Source organism: Oncorhynchus masou, chromosome 3 (assembly GCF_036934945.1).
Source record: "Oncorhynchus masou masou isolate Uvic2021 chromosome 3, UVic_Omas_1.1, whole genome shotgun sequence".
NCBI classification, from domain to species: domain Eukaryota; kingdom Metazoa; phylum Chordata; class Actinopteri; order Salmoniformes; family Salmonidae; genus Oncorhynchus; species Oncorhynchus masou.
The window spans coordinates 46,769,213-46,784,284 of NC_088214.1; the positions used below are offsets into that span (position 1 = coordinate 46,769,213).

A 15,072-nucleotide genomic window follows, 5' to 3' on the forward strand; every position below is an offset into this window, starting at 1 on the left:
TTCTTCCAAGTATTTGTCCGTAAAACACTGAAGCTCTACTATGGCATGGTGGCATCTCAGAAACTTTGAATATCTCAAAATAGACGCCTTACATACAATATTTTGATCTTTGACTGTTGATGTGCTCCACGAACTCCTGTCACGAGCTCCGATCCCTCCTGCGCCTTAACCTGTTGTTTCGGCCTGTTGTTTCCAAAGTTTTTATTTGTTTGAATTTATTTTGTTCATAAGTGTTTGTGTCAACACCCGCTACCAACTAGCTCGGTTGCAATTGAGTCATATGTCCGAATGGCCTGTGCTTCCTGGATCTTGCCTGCCAAAGAAGTCGTCTCCACCTGCTTCTCCTCCTCCATCTTGTAGTGAAGTAGACAGAGAACAGCAAGAGGATTGTTTCAATCAGCGCTGGTCCCATGTCACAAGCCGTACAAACCAAAGGCAGTGGCATGCTGCTAAGCAAACTGGAGTGTCTGCAAGATGTTTGAAAGCAGATTGACATAAGAAAATTGAGTCTGTCATAGTTCATGTGGGATTCAACTACATTATGAAGGGCAGCTCAGAACAGCTGAAGATGGATTTTCAAGAACTGATTGGGTCTCTGCTTGACACCAACAAATTCCCCATAATATCTGGCCTGTGACCTCCCTAAATTGTGGCATTCATCGTTTCAGCAGACCTTTTACCCTCCATAACTGGCTACAAGACTATTGCAACTCTGTGGGTGTAACATTTAATAACAATTTTGATACCTTCTGGAAACAAAGCTCATATTATACGGAGGATGGGATCCACCCAAATAATTTGGGTTCCTGGATCCTTTCACAGCATTATAAGGCTGCGTTGAGACAATGACTTATCAATGACCCAAGCCCAGCTCAGTTAATCCCTTCCATTGTGTTGCTGAGTTGTCACAATGCTTCAGCAAATGTATATTATCCCAGGGGCATTGGAAGATGCAATGTAAGTAACCTAATTTATGTACCTCTTACTTCCCTGAATGTCTCTTCTGATCCTATAGCTATTGTATGCAGTAATCATGTGAACCAGAGTTATACTGTTAGCATTGAGGCGGTGTGCCCTAGTAGGATGTCCACTGTGTGCAGCTCACACTGCACTAACATAAATAACATGAGAATGTCTGCTACATTTCCCAGTAATGCAATGAAAAAAATCAGGTATGCCAGAAAAGTGCTGAAAATAGCCCACGTTAACATACAGCTTAAGAAACAAGGTTTTTGAAATCAATAATTTGCTAGCAACAGATAACATTCATATTCTGACAATCTCTGAAATGCACTTAGATAATACCTTTGATGATAGTGGTAGCAATACATAGTTATACCATCTACAGAAAAGACAGACATGCCAAAGGTGGAGGTGTTGCTGTTTATATTCAGAACCACATTCCTGTAAAGATTAGAGAGGATCTCATGTTAAATACTGTTGAAGTAATATGGCTACAGATTCATCTGCCTCACCTAAAGCCCATTATTGTGGGAAATTGCTATAAACCAACAAGTGCTAACAGTCACTATCTGGATAGCATTTGTGAAATTTGCATTTGTGAAATGCTTGATAATATATGTGAAAGCAACAGAGAGGTACATTTTAAAGTTTCAAACTCTAACTAGTACCTGCAACCTTGTTCAGGTTATCAGTCACCTACCATGGTAGTTACAAACAGCACAGGAATGAAATCATCAACATGTATTGGTCAGATCTTTACTAATGTTGCAGAAATTTGCTTTAAAGTAGTATCCAAACCCATCGGATGTAGTGATCACATTATAGTAGCCTTATCTAGGAGGCCCAAAGGCTGGGCCTAATATAGTGTATAAGAGGTCATACAATAAGTTTTGTAGTGATTATTAAGTTGATGATGTAAAAAATATTTGCTGGTCTGTAGTGTGTATTGGGGAGCAACCCAACACTGCACTTGACACATTTATGAAACAACTACTTATTCCAGTTACTAATAAGCATGCACCCATTAAGAAAATGACTGAAAAACTGTTAAATCCCCATGGAATGACGAGGAATTGAACAATTGTATGGTTGAGAGGGATAAGACAAAAGGAATGGCAAGTAAGTCTGGCTGCAGAACCTATTGGCAAACATACTGCAAATGCAGAAATCATGTGACTCAACGGAATAAAAAGGAAGAATCTACACAAACAAAGCATAAAGAATGATAGCAAAAACCTTTGGAGCACCTTAAATTACATTTTGGGTATAAAGGAAAACTCACCATCATTCATTGAATCAGATGGCTCATTCATCACAAAACCGACTGATATTTTAAATTGCTTTAATTATATTTTCATTAGCAAGATTAGCAAACTTAGGCATGACATGCTAGCAACAAACGCTGACACTACATATCCAAGTATAACTGATAAAATTATTAAAGACAATCATTGTCATTTTAAATTCTGTAAAGTAAGTGTGGAAGATGTGAAACAATTATTGTTGTCTATCAACTATGACAAGCCACCGGGGTCTGACAACTTGGATGGAAAATGACTGAGGATAATAGTGGATGATATTGCCACTAAGAGTTGACATATCTTCAATTTATGCTGACTAGCAAGTGTGTGCCCTCAGGCCTGGAGGGAAGCAAAAGTCATTCCTCTACCCAAGAATAGTAAAGCCCCCTTTACTGACTCAAATTGCTGACCAATCGGCCTTTTACCAACCCTTAGTAAACTTTTGTAAAAAGTGTGTTTGACCAGATACAATGCTATTTCCAGACTTTCAGACTTTACTTATAGGGAAGGACATTCAACAAGCACGGCAATACGCAAATTACTGATGATTGGCGAAGATAAATTGATGATAAAGAGATTGTGGGAGCTGTTTTGTTATTCTTAAGTGCGGCCTTTGACATTATCGATCATAGTCTGGTGATGGAAAAACACGTTATGGCTTTACACCCCCTTCTATATTGTGGACAAAGAGTTGCATGTCTAACAGTGTCATGTCTTGTTATGTCTGTTCCTGTCCTTTCTCTTCATTCTCTCTCTCTGCTGGTCTTTTTAGGTTACCTTCTCTGTCTCTCATCCCTCAGCTGTTCTACATTTCTCCTAACTAGCTCATTCTCTCTTTCCCCACCTGTTCTCTCTTCCCCCTCTGATTAGGTCTCTATTTCTTTCTCTGTTCCTGCTACTTTCAGTGTCTGATTCTTGTTTGTGTTTTTTGATGCCAGAAGCAAGCTGTCGTCTCGTTTGCTTCCACCTTGTCCTGTCCTGTCGGAGTCTGCATGGCAGGTGCAACCTGCATTATACTACGTTCTTTTGTTCCATTGACTACGTTGGAAGAGGATTTATGCCATTCCTGTTTTTATTAAAGAACTCTGTTTTCTGTTAAAACCGCGTTTGGGTCTTCACTCAAGTTCATAACAGAAGAATCAGACCAAGAATGGACCCAGCGGCTCCGGACCCTTTTCACTCCGCCGTCGAGATCCAGGGAGCGATGCTAGGCAGACACGAGGAGGAATTGTCTGCTGCTCAACATGCCGTTGAGACCCTGGCCGTCCAAGTCTCCGACCTCACAAGACGGGTTCACCAACTCCACCTCGATCCACCGCCCACTTCCAGGGTTTCCGAGTCTCCGGAGCCCAGGATCAACAACCCGCCGTGTTACTCTGGGGAGCCCACTGAGTGCCGCTCATTCCTCACTCAGTGTGATGTGGTGTTCTCTCTCCAGCCCAACACTTACTCCAGGAGCGCAGCCCGCATCGCCTACGTCATTTCTCTCCTTACCGGACGGGCGCGTGAGTGGGGCACGGCAGTCTGGGAGGCGAGGGCTGAGTGTATTAACCAGTATCAGGACTTTAAGGAGGAGATGATACGGGTTTTTGACCGTTCTGTTTTTGGCGAGGAGGCTTCCAGGGCCCTGTCTTCCCTATGTCAGGGGAATAGATCCATAACGGATTATTCTATTGAGTTTCGCACTCTCGCTGCCTCTAGTGACTGGAACGAGCCGGCTTTGCTCGCTCGTTTTCTGGAGGGTCTCCACGTCGAGGTTAAGGATGAGATCCTCTCCCGGGAGGTTCCTTCCAGTCTGGACTCCTTAATAGCTCTCGCTATTCGCATAGAGCGACGGTTTGATCTTCGTCGCCGAGCTCGTGGAAAGGAGCTCACGTTCTCCGTTGCTCCCCTCTCCACATCACTGCCACCTGCCGCATCACTGCCACCCTCCCCCGCCGGCTCGGATGCTGAGCCTATGCAGCTGGGGGTATTCGCATCTCGGCCAAGGAGAGGGAACGGAGAATCACCAATCGCCTCTGTCTCTACTGCGGCTCCGCTGGTCATTTTGTCACCTCATGTCCAGTAAAGGGCCAGAGTTCATCAGTAAGAGGAGGGCTACTGGTGAGCGCAACTACTCAGGCCTCTCCTTCTGGATCACGCACTACCTTTCCGGTCCATCTCCGCTGGCCCGGTTCATCTGCTTCCTGCAGTGCCTTGATAGACTCTGGGGCGGAGGGCTGTTTTATGGACGAGACCTGGGCTCGGGAACATGACATTCCTCTCAGACAGTTAGGGGAGCCCAGGGCCTTGTTCGCTTTAGATGGTAGTTCTCTCCCCAAGATTCAGCGTGAGACGCTGCCTTTAACCCTCACTGTCTCTGGTAATCATAGCGAAACCATTTCTTTTTTTAATTTTTCGTTCACCTTTTACACCTGTTGTTTTGGGTCATCCCTGGCTAGTGCGCCATAACCCTTCTATTAATTGGTCTAGTAATACTATCCTATCCTGGAATGTTTCTTGTCATGTAACCTGTTTAATGTCTGCTATCCCTCCTGTTTCCTCTGTCTCTTCTTCACAGGAGGAGCCTGGCGATTTGACAGGGGTGCCGGAGGAGTATCACGATCTGCGCACGGTGTTCAGTCGTTCCAAGGCCACTTCTCTCCCTCCACACCGGTCGTATGACTGTAGTATTGATCTCCTTCCGGGAACTACTCCCCCGGGGTAGATTATACTCTCTGTCGGCTCCCGAACGTAAGGCTCTCGAGGATTATTTGTCGGTTTCGCTCGACGCCGGTACCATAGTCTCCTCCTCCTCCCCCGCCGGCGCGGGGTTCTTTTTTGTTCAGAAGAAGGACGGGTCCCTGCGCCCATGCGTGGATTATCGAGGGCTGAATGACATAACAGTTAAGAATCGTTATCCGCTTCCTCTTATGTCTTCAGCCTTCGAGATCCTGCAGGGAGCCAGGTTTTTCACCAAATTGGACCTTCGTAACGCCTACCATCTCGTGCGCATCAGGGAGGGGGACGAGTGGAAGACGGCGTTTAACACTCCGTTAGGGCACTTTGAATACCGGGTTCTTCCTTTCGGCCTCGTTAACGCTCCAGCTGTCTTTCAGGCACTAGTTAACGACGTCCTGAGAGACATGCTGAACATTTTTGTTTTCGTTTACATGGATGATATCCTGATTTTTTCACCGTCTCTCTCGATTCATGTTCAGCACGTGCGACGCGTCCTCCAGCGCCTTTTGGAGAACTGTCTTTATGTGAAGGCTGAGAAGTGCACTTTTCATGCCGCCTCTGTCCCTTTTCTCGGTTCCGTTATTTCCGCTGAGGGCATTAAGATGGATCCCGCTAAGGTCCAGGCTGTCATTGATTGGCCCGTTCCTAAGTCACGCGTCGAGCTGCAGCGCTTTCTGGGCTTCGCTAATTTCTACCGTCGTTTCATCCGTAATTTCGGTCAGGTGGCAGCTCCTCTCACAGCCCTTACTTCTGTTAAGACGTGCTTTAAGTGGTCCGTTTCCGCCCAGGGAGCTTTTGATCTTCTTAAGAATCGTTTTACATCCGCACCTATTCTTGTTACACCTGACATCTCTAGACAGTTTGTTGTTGAGGTTGACGCGTCAGAGGTGGGCGTGGGAGCCATTCTTTCTCAGCGCTCTCTCTCTGACGGCAAGGTCCATCCTTGCGCGTTTTTCTCTCATCGCTTATCGCCGTCAGAACGTAACTATGATGTTGGTAATCGCGAACTGCTCGCCATCCGCTTAGCCCTAGGCGAATGGCGACAGTGGTTGGAGGGGGCGACCGTTCCTTTTGTCGTTTGGACTGACCATAGGAACCTTGAGTACATCCGTTCAGCCAAACGACTTAATGCGCGTCAGGCTCGTTGGGCTCTGTTTTTCGCTCGTTTCGAGTTTGTTATTTCTTATCGTCCGGGCTCAAAAAACACCAAACCTGATGCTTTATCTCGTCTCTTCAGTTCTTCTGAGGTCTCCACCGACCCCGATGGGATTCTCCCTGAGGGGCGTGTTGTCGGGTTGACTGTCTGGGGAATTGAGAGGCAGGTAAAGCAAGCACTCGCTCACACTCCGTCGCCGCGAGCTTGCCCTAGGAACCTTCTGTTCGTTCCCGTTCCTACTCGTCCGGCCGTTCTTCAGTGGGCCCACTCTGCCAAGTTAGCCGGCCACCCCGGCCTTCGGGGTACGCTCGCTTCCATTCGCCAGCGTTTCTGGTGGCCCACTCGGGAACGTGACGCGCGTCGATTTGTCGCCGCTTGTTCGGTCTGCGCGCAGACTAAATCTGGGAACTCTCCTCCTGCCGGCCGTCTCAGACCGCTTCCCATTCCCTCTCGACCGTGGTCTCACATCGCTTTAGATTTTATCACCGGACTGCCTTCATCAGCGGGGAAGACAGTTATTCTTACGGTTGTCGATAGATTCTCTAAGGCGGCTCATTTCATTCCTCTCGATAAGCTCCCTTCTGCTAAGGAGACGGCTCAGATCATTATCGAGAATGTTTTCCGAATTCATGGCCTTCCGTCTGACGTCGTTTCCGACAGAGGCCCGCAGTTCACGTCTCAATTTTGGAGGGAGTTTTGCCGTTTGATTGGGGCTTCCGTCAGTCTCTCGTCCGGCTTTCATCCCCAGTCTAACGGTCAAGCCGAACGGGCCAATCAGACTGTTGGTCGCATTTTACGCAGTCTTTCTTTTCGTAACCCTGCGTCTTGGTCAGAACAGCTCCCCTGGGCAGAGTACGCCCACAACTCGCTTCCCTCGTCTGCTACCGGTCTATCCCCTTTTCAGTGTAGCCTCGGGTACCAGCCTCCGCTGTTCTCATCTCAGCTCGCCGAGTCCTGCGTCCCCTCCGCTCAGGCTTTTGTCCAGCGTTGCGAGCGCACCTGGAAGGGGGTCAGGTCGGCACTTTGCCGTAATAGGGCGCAGACTGTGAGGGCCGCTAATAAGCGTAGGACCAAGAGTCCTAGATATTGTTGCGGTCAGAGAGTATGGCTCTCCACTCAGAACCTTCCCCTTAAGACAGCTTCTCGCAAGTTGGCCCCGCGGTTCATTGGTCCGTTCCGTATTTCCCAGGTCATTAATCCTGTCGCAGTGCGACTTCTTTCTCCGCGCTATCTTCGTCGCGTTCACCCGGTCTTCCATGTCTCCTGTGTTAAGCCCGTTCTTCGCGCCCCCGCTCGTCCCTCCCCCCTCCCCATCCTTGTCGAGGGCGCACCCATCTACAGGGTTCGTAAGATTTTGGACATGCGCCCTCGGGGCCGTGGTCATCAGTACCTAGTGGATTGGGAGGGGTACGGTCCTGAGGAGAGGAGTTGGGTTCCCTCTCGGGACGTGCTGGACCGTTCGCTGATCGATGATTTCCTCCGTTGCCGCCAGGTTTCCTCCTCGAGTGCGCCAGGAGGCGCTCGGTGAGTGGGGGTACTGTCATGTCTTGTTATGTCTGTTCCTGTCCTTTCTCTTCATTTCTCTCTCTGCTGGTCTTTTTAGGTTACCTTCTCTGTCTCTCATCCCTCAGCTGTTCTACATTTCTCCTAACTAGCTCATTCTCTCTTTCCCCACCTGTTCTCTCTTCCCCCTCTGATTAGGTCTCTATTTCTTTCTCTGTTCCTGCTACTTTCAGTGTCTGATTCTTGTTTGTGTTTTTTGATGCCAGAAGCAAGCTGTCGTCTCGTTTGCTTCCACCTTGTCCTGTCCTGTCGGAGTCTGCATGGCAGGTGCAACCTGCATTATACTACGTTCTTTTGTTCCATTGACTACGTTGGAAGAGGATTTATGCCATTCCTGTTTTTATTAAAGAACTCTGTTTTCTGTTAAAACCGCGTTTGGGTCTTCACTCAAGTTCATAACAAACAGAACACAGAGGGTGTTCTTTAACTTCTTATGGTATAGGGGACTGTTGCGTGCCACTTGGGGAAAAAAAACAGGGAAAATGCAGTGTGGCAAATCAAAAAATGATATAAAAATCAAACTTTCAATTAAAGCTACACTAGTTGTGAATCCAGCCAACATGTCAGATTTTAAAAAGGCTTTCCGGCGAAGAAGAAGCATAAGAAGCTATTATCTGATTACAGCACAATGTCAACAAAGAGAGTAGCATATTTCAACCCTGCAGGCGCTACACAAAACGCTGAAATAAAATATAAAACATGCATTACCTTTGACGAGCTTCTTTTGTTGGCACTCCAATATGTCCCATAAACATCGCAATTGGTCCTTAATTCCGTCCATATATATCCAAATGTCCATTTATTTGACGCGTTTGATCCAGAAAAAAACAGCTTCCAAAAAACGCAACATCACTACAAAATATTTCAAAAGTTGCCTAAAAACTGCTAAAATATTTCAAACTACTTTTGTCATACAACTTTAGGTATTTTTAAACGTTAATAATTGATCAATTGTAGACGGAACAATCTGTTTTCAATACAGGAAGTAAACAAACCATGCTCCTGTTTACATCTTGTGCAACTCTCAATAGTGTAACGTTGTTCCTGGATGTGCTTCTTCATTGCACAAATTAAAATGAATGAAATATCCCATGGCAATGACAACTCATGGAACAGACAGATGCAAAACAAAAATCAGAACAGTTAGTCCTCGGGGTTTTGCCTGCTACATAAGTTCTGTTATATTCACAGACATGATTCAAGCAGTTTTATAAACTTCAGAGTGTTTTCTATTCACATCTACTAATAATATGCCTATCTTATATTTCTGGCATGAGTAGCAAGAAGTTGAAATTGGGCACGCTATTTATCCAAAAGTGAAAATGCTGCCCCCTATACAGGTTAACTGAAGCCTCTCCAACATAATCCAGGTAGAATCAGGATTTCCCCAGGGCAGCTGTCTAGGCCCCTTACTTTATCAATCTTTGCTAATGACCTGCCACTGGCCTTGAGTAAATCCAGTATGTCGATGTATGCAGATGACTCAACACTATACACTTCAGCAACTACAGTTATTGAAATCAATGCAACATTTAACAAAGAGCTGCAGTTAGTCTCAGAATGGGAGGCTAGGAATAAGTTAGTCCTAAATATTTCAAAAACTAAAAGTATTGTGTTTGGGGCAAATCTTTCACTAAACCCAAAACCTCAACTAAATCTTGTAATAAATCTTGTGGAAATTGAGAAAGTTGAGGTGACTAAGCTCCTTGGAGTTACCCTGGAGTGTAAAATGTCATGGTGATAACATGTTGATACAACAGTAGCTACGATGGGGAGAAGGAAGTTTAGCAGGTTCTACAGGTTCTGGTTTTGTTCACCTGGACTACTGTTCAGTCGTGTGGTCAGGTGCCACAAAGGTGGACCTCGGAAAATTACAATTGGCTAAGAACAAGGCAATATGGCTAGCCATTAAATGTACACAAAGTGGAGGAGATATTGACTTCATCACTAGTTGTTTTTGTAAGAAGTGTTTACATGCTGAATGCACCGAGGTGTCTGTTTAAACTACTGTCACACAGCTCGGACACCCATGCATACCCCACAAGACATGCCACCAAAGGTCTCTTCGCAATCCCCAAGTCACGAACAGACTATGTGACACGCACAGTACTACATAGAGCCATGGATACATGGAGCTCTATTCCACATCAGGTAACTGATGCAAGAAGTAGAATCAGATTTATAAACTGATAGAAATGCACCTTTATGGAACAGCAGGGACTGTGAATAGACACACACATAGGCACAGACACATGAGACAAGCACTCTAAACACACAAACACATGGATGTTGTACTGTAAATATGTGATAGTGGAGTAGTGGCCTGAGTGAACACACTAAATGTACAGGCGTTTGTAGGGAAGCGGACTGCACTTGGCTTTAACTTGAGCCGACATCCGCACAGTGTTTACTGTGACTGCGATTCCCTGTGAACGTCGGGAACATTACCGACTCTTGCTATTTTACAATACGTCTTGGATTGCATTCTGGCTACTCTACTTGAACTATTCTGTAACTTTTTTCCCAAAGTAGAATTATTTTGAAAACGTATTGTTGCAATAGAAACTGTTTTGTTTCCACAGAAACTTCCTTGGGACTAAAGAGACCTCCTTGCTTCTGATGGCTATGTTCCTCCTTGCTGTATTTTACCACGGGCAGCAGGTAAGATGATTTTAGCATATTCACTAATGTAATTATGCACTATGGGTGTGATAGATGTGAACAAGTGCTTCCTGGTATATACAGAGTCAGCAGCTGATGAGGAGGATACATTTCTTTTGAGCTCAATCTACTGAATAGCATCCTTTGATCTCTTTGATCACTTGGTCTGCGCTGGTCAGAGACAGATGGGAGATGAGAATAATTCAACGTCCTTTGTACTGTCGCCATATGAAATTGAAAAAAAAGAAATGCCCCCATTTGAAGATCTTCAATGTCATTGAGACACTCTTGTCAATGGCTTTCTTTGATTTTAGCGCTTTGTCGTTTTGTTGAGTCAAAGCGTCTGTTACGTTTGACTGCTTCTTCCTGAAAAACTGGAAGGATTCACATGTAAAGTTATACATATGATCGGTATGGTCTGTGTGCCAAATGTAAAGGAATCTTTGATAAGAAAAATAATCACAGTTTTTTAAATTATATACTGTATGTGGTTGTATATTCTCATAGAAATAAATCAAATTACCTTTTGTCAAATTCTAGATAAACTTACATGTAGATGAAATCAATATGGACAGAATGTAGTCAGATGTACCAGCTTCGACACTCCACTATAATTAAGGTAGCTGGATATTTATACACAGACCACAGACCAGGGCTTAATAAACCGTTTGACAAAGCCCCTGCTAATAAACTCTTGTTAAAAGTTGATTTGTGGAATTTCTTTCCTTCTTATTGTGTTTTAGCCAATCATTTGTGTTGTGAGGAAGATAGCCCTATTTGGTAAAATACCAAGTCCATATTATGGCAAGAACAGCTCAATTAAGCAAAGACAAACAACAGTCCATCATTACTTTAAGACATGAAGGTCAGTCAATCCGGAACATTTCAAGAACTTTGAATGTTTCTTCAAGTGCAGTTGCAAAAACCATCAAGCGCTATGATGAAACTGGCTCTCATGAGGACCGTCACAGGAAAGGAAGACCCAGACTCTGCTGCAGAGGATGAGTTCATTAGAGTTAACTGAACCTCAGATTGTCGCCCAACTAAATGGTTCACAGAGTTCAAGTAACAGACACATCTCAACATCAACTGTTCAGAGGAGAATTAGGCCTTCATGGTCTATTTTTAATTTTTTATATTTTTATTTTACCTTCATTTAACTAGGCAAGTCAGTTAAGAACAAATTCTTATTTACAATGATGGCCTAGGAACAGTGGGTTAACTGCCTGTTCAGGGGCAGAACGACAGATTTGTACCTTGTCAGCTCGGGGGTTTGCACTTGCAACCTTCCGGTTACTAGTCCAACGCTCTAACCACTAGGCTACCCTGCCGCCCCAAGCTCAACCCAATTGAGATGGTTTGGGATGATTTGGACCACAGAGCGAAGGAAAAGCAACAAACAAATGCTCAGCATATGTGGGAACTCCTTCAAGACTGTTGGAAAAGCATTCCAGTTGAAGCTTTTTGAGATAATGCCAAGAGTGTGCAAAGCTGTCCTCAAGGCAAAGGATGGCTACTTTGAAGAATCCAAAATATAAAATATATTCATATTTTTTTGTACACTTTTTTTGTTTACTACACGATTCTAAGTGTGCTATTTCATAGTTTTGATATCTTCCTTATTATTCTACAATGTAAAAAATAAATAAAAACCCTTGAATGAGTAGGTGTGTCCAGACTTTTGACTGGCACTGTATATGTTTACATTACTTATTTTATTGATTTCCCACCATTTTGTCAGAAGACAACCATTCAGATCTTCCTAGGACCATTTAAAGTTCCTCTGTCGAATAAACTTGTATTTGCATCCCTCTGGTGGCCAGCAGCATCATTACATCGATTTATAGCGCTTCACTTCAACTCTACGTCAAAGGAGCGGTCCATAGAAAAACATTTATCCAGCTCAACTGCTTCACGATACAGACATGGCAAAGCAATTGCCGAATTTGTCTTGAGCAGGCAGATCTAAGTATAAAACTTTAATAGCTCTACGATAAAGTCATTTTGTGTGGAAAGTAAAACATTGCAGACGCATTGCTTATGCTCAGAACGTAAAAAATCGAGCTCTTTACAAAGCCCTTCTCCCCTTATCTATAGGAGGGGCACATGCTGTTTAAATAGCCCAAATGTTGATTTAAACGTTCACAATTTTAATAGATTTTGACTTACTAATGTCATGATATTGTTTGGTATCAAAAACGATATACAGTATGGACATTTTATAAAGTATGAAAATGTTTTCTTTCCAAAAAAAGTGTGTAATCATATCCTCATATTTGTATATGTTTTATGATACTTTTATTGTGTACTAGATCATATGGGTTGAAAATAGTTTTCTTCTCAGACAAACAATTCCAGGTGAAAGCCAAAGGTAAAAAAGCCATAGCTTTCTGAGGGGGTGGCGGACACATGACTGCATTAATAAAATATTTCCCTCTTGCTATATTGATGACTAACGCCATAGTGAAACAGTGCAAAACGTTTGTCAGTTAAATTAGAATTTTAGAATAGAGGAGAGGCGCTGTGATACAAGGTGTTTTTTTTATCTGTTTTTTTATGTTAAACTTCCTTTTGGCCTGAGTAACCACTGATGGCAGAGCATTACACGATGACATGGCTCTATAAAGTACGTAACTGAGCGACGCATTAAATCTGTTTGTAGTTTGGGTACCGTGAAGAAACCCCTCAACCCTCAACCATGAAAGACAGGCATGCATGTTGTTGATGTTAGTGCTGTGTGTGCAGTTCAGGGAAAGGTGTGCTGCTCTGTTTTCAGCCAGCTGCAGCTTTTCTAGGTCTTTCTTTGCACCACCTGATCATAGTACAGTATGACAGTAAGTAAGATGGGACAAAATCAAACCTGAACAACTAGTACAGTTGATCTTTGTGTCAAAAATGCAGAAAATATTTTTTACAACAGACATACCCCTCCCCATCTTCACAACAACTTTGTCAACATGACTTGACCATGATAACTGACCATCCAATGTTACTCCTAGGAGTTTAACTTCTCCAACTTGTTCAATGGTCACTCACTTTATTCACAACTCCAGTTGAGGTGTAGGTCTACGAGAATGCCGTGTTCCAAGTACATTGCTTTTGGTTTTTAGATGTATTTAAGACCCGTTTATTGTTAATTACCCATTCTGATAGTAACTCCTTGCTAAGAGTCTCAGTGAGCTCACTGGCTGTAGGTGCTGATGTGTAAAGTGTGTAATCATCAGCATCATTTTAGGTTCATGTATGGCAAATTATTTGTAAAAATAGAGAAGAGTAACGGCCCAATGCAACTGCCCTGAGGGATACAGCACTGTGACAAAGCCTCTAGACAGCTCAGCGTTGTTGCTCTGTATAATGTGGAAGGGCATCTTTGCACCTCGAGCTGCCACTTGCTGCATTGCAGGAGCTACTTCTCCTCTCATTGCCATCAAAACATAAGCACCTGTGTGAATTATAATATGTTTGGCGCCATTTCATTTGTTGCTTGACAGACTTTTCATGGCACTTGCTGTTTTGGCACTATAGCTTTCTGACTAACATACCAGGGAATAGCAATTTCTCATTAAATGAAGGCCATAGAGTGCTCTGCCTGTGTGCTGCTGTTGTGGGATGTAGTGTCTGGAGTGATGTTCTTTGGGTGGAGTGGGGTGGAGATCACAGGTGGCCTTTGGTTGTATTCCTGGCATGGCACCTGCTGGCGCTGGTGCTCTGGGGCTGTGATGTGAGAATCTTGGGGAGGATGAGTTGTTCTGGGTCTGGTTACTGACCTCTTGTATGAGTTCCTGAGGTTCACTTTGAGAAGAAGTGAGGGTTGTAGTAGGTTCCAGTTGTTCTCTTAGATTGTGGATGATGGTGTCTCTGTATTGTAGCAATTCTGTGACTGCTGACAACTTCCTTTGTAGCTCCTCCTTGATGTCAGCTACCTCTCTCCTCATGATGCCCTCGACCATTGCCACCCCACCATTAATCTCATTCACCTCTACTTCCACTAGGGAGATACTCCCAAAGGCTTGGGACAGATGGGATAGGTTGTAACTCTCCATGTCTGCTAGGTTGACTTAGTTAGATATGAGGGTGGGGGGACTTTTAGAATTAACTGATATCAGAGTGCCATTCTCTTTCAAGGTGTATGCAAGCTCTTTCAGTGATGGAAACTCATGTATATAGGACAGGTTCAGCTTCTAGGCCTTGAATCATTACAGTGCCATTGTTGTAGGTGTCAATGGTGCAGAGTCAAGATGTCGACCATTCCTCTCTTTCTAACATGCCCAAAGTGCCTACATGAGGCAGAATACTGCAGTGTGCTCAGTGTGGAAGAGCAGGTCAGAGATTGTATTATTTTCGCCAATTAGGGTATGATCAGCAAACAATGTATCTGGATTTTCCCTCAGCAGCATTTTATTTTATTGTATTTATGAAATGTGTTTAGGGTGTAGATCAGCTTTAATATTGAAGATAGATTGTGGCTTCTATCAATGTAATTATCTGCACATTTTCAATCCTATATATATATATATATATATATATATATATATATATATATATATATATATATATATATATCTATATCTATATATATATATCTCACACACACACACACACACACACACACACACACACACACACACACACATACTTAGGTTGGAGTCATTAAAACTCATTTTTCACAAATTCCTTGTTAACAAACTATAGTTTGGGCATGTCGGT

General features: G+C 43.7%; 1 protein-coding gene across 3 annotated transcripts in view; it reads left to right on the top strand.

Annotated features, from left to right (window-relative positions):
* Positions 1 to 15,072, top strand: part of adcy8 (adenylate cyclase 8 (brain)) — a 255,443-nt gene that overhangs the window by 212,016 nt on the left and 28,355 nt on the right. For all 3 annotated transcript variants that reach the window (XM_064942680.1, XM_064942663.1, XM_064942671.1), the window contains one exon: positions 10,287 to 10,365. In XM_064942680.1, coding sequence (XP_064798752.1) covers positions 10,287 to 10,365 — 79 coding nt within the window. The remainder of the gene's footprint in view (positions 1 to 10,286; positions 10,366 to 15,072) is intronic.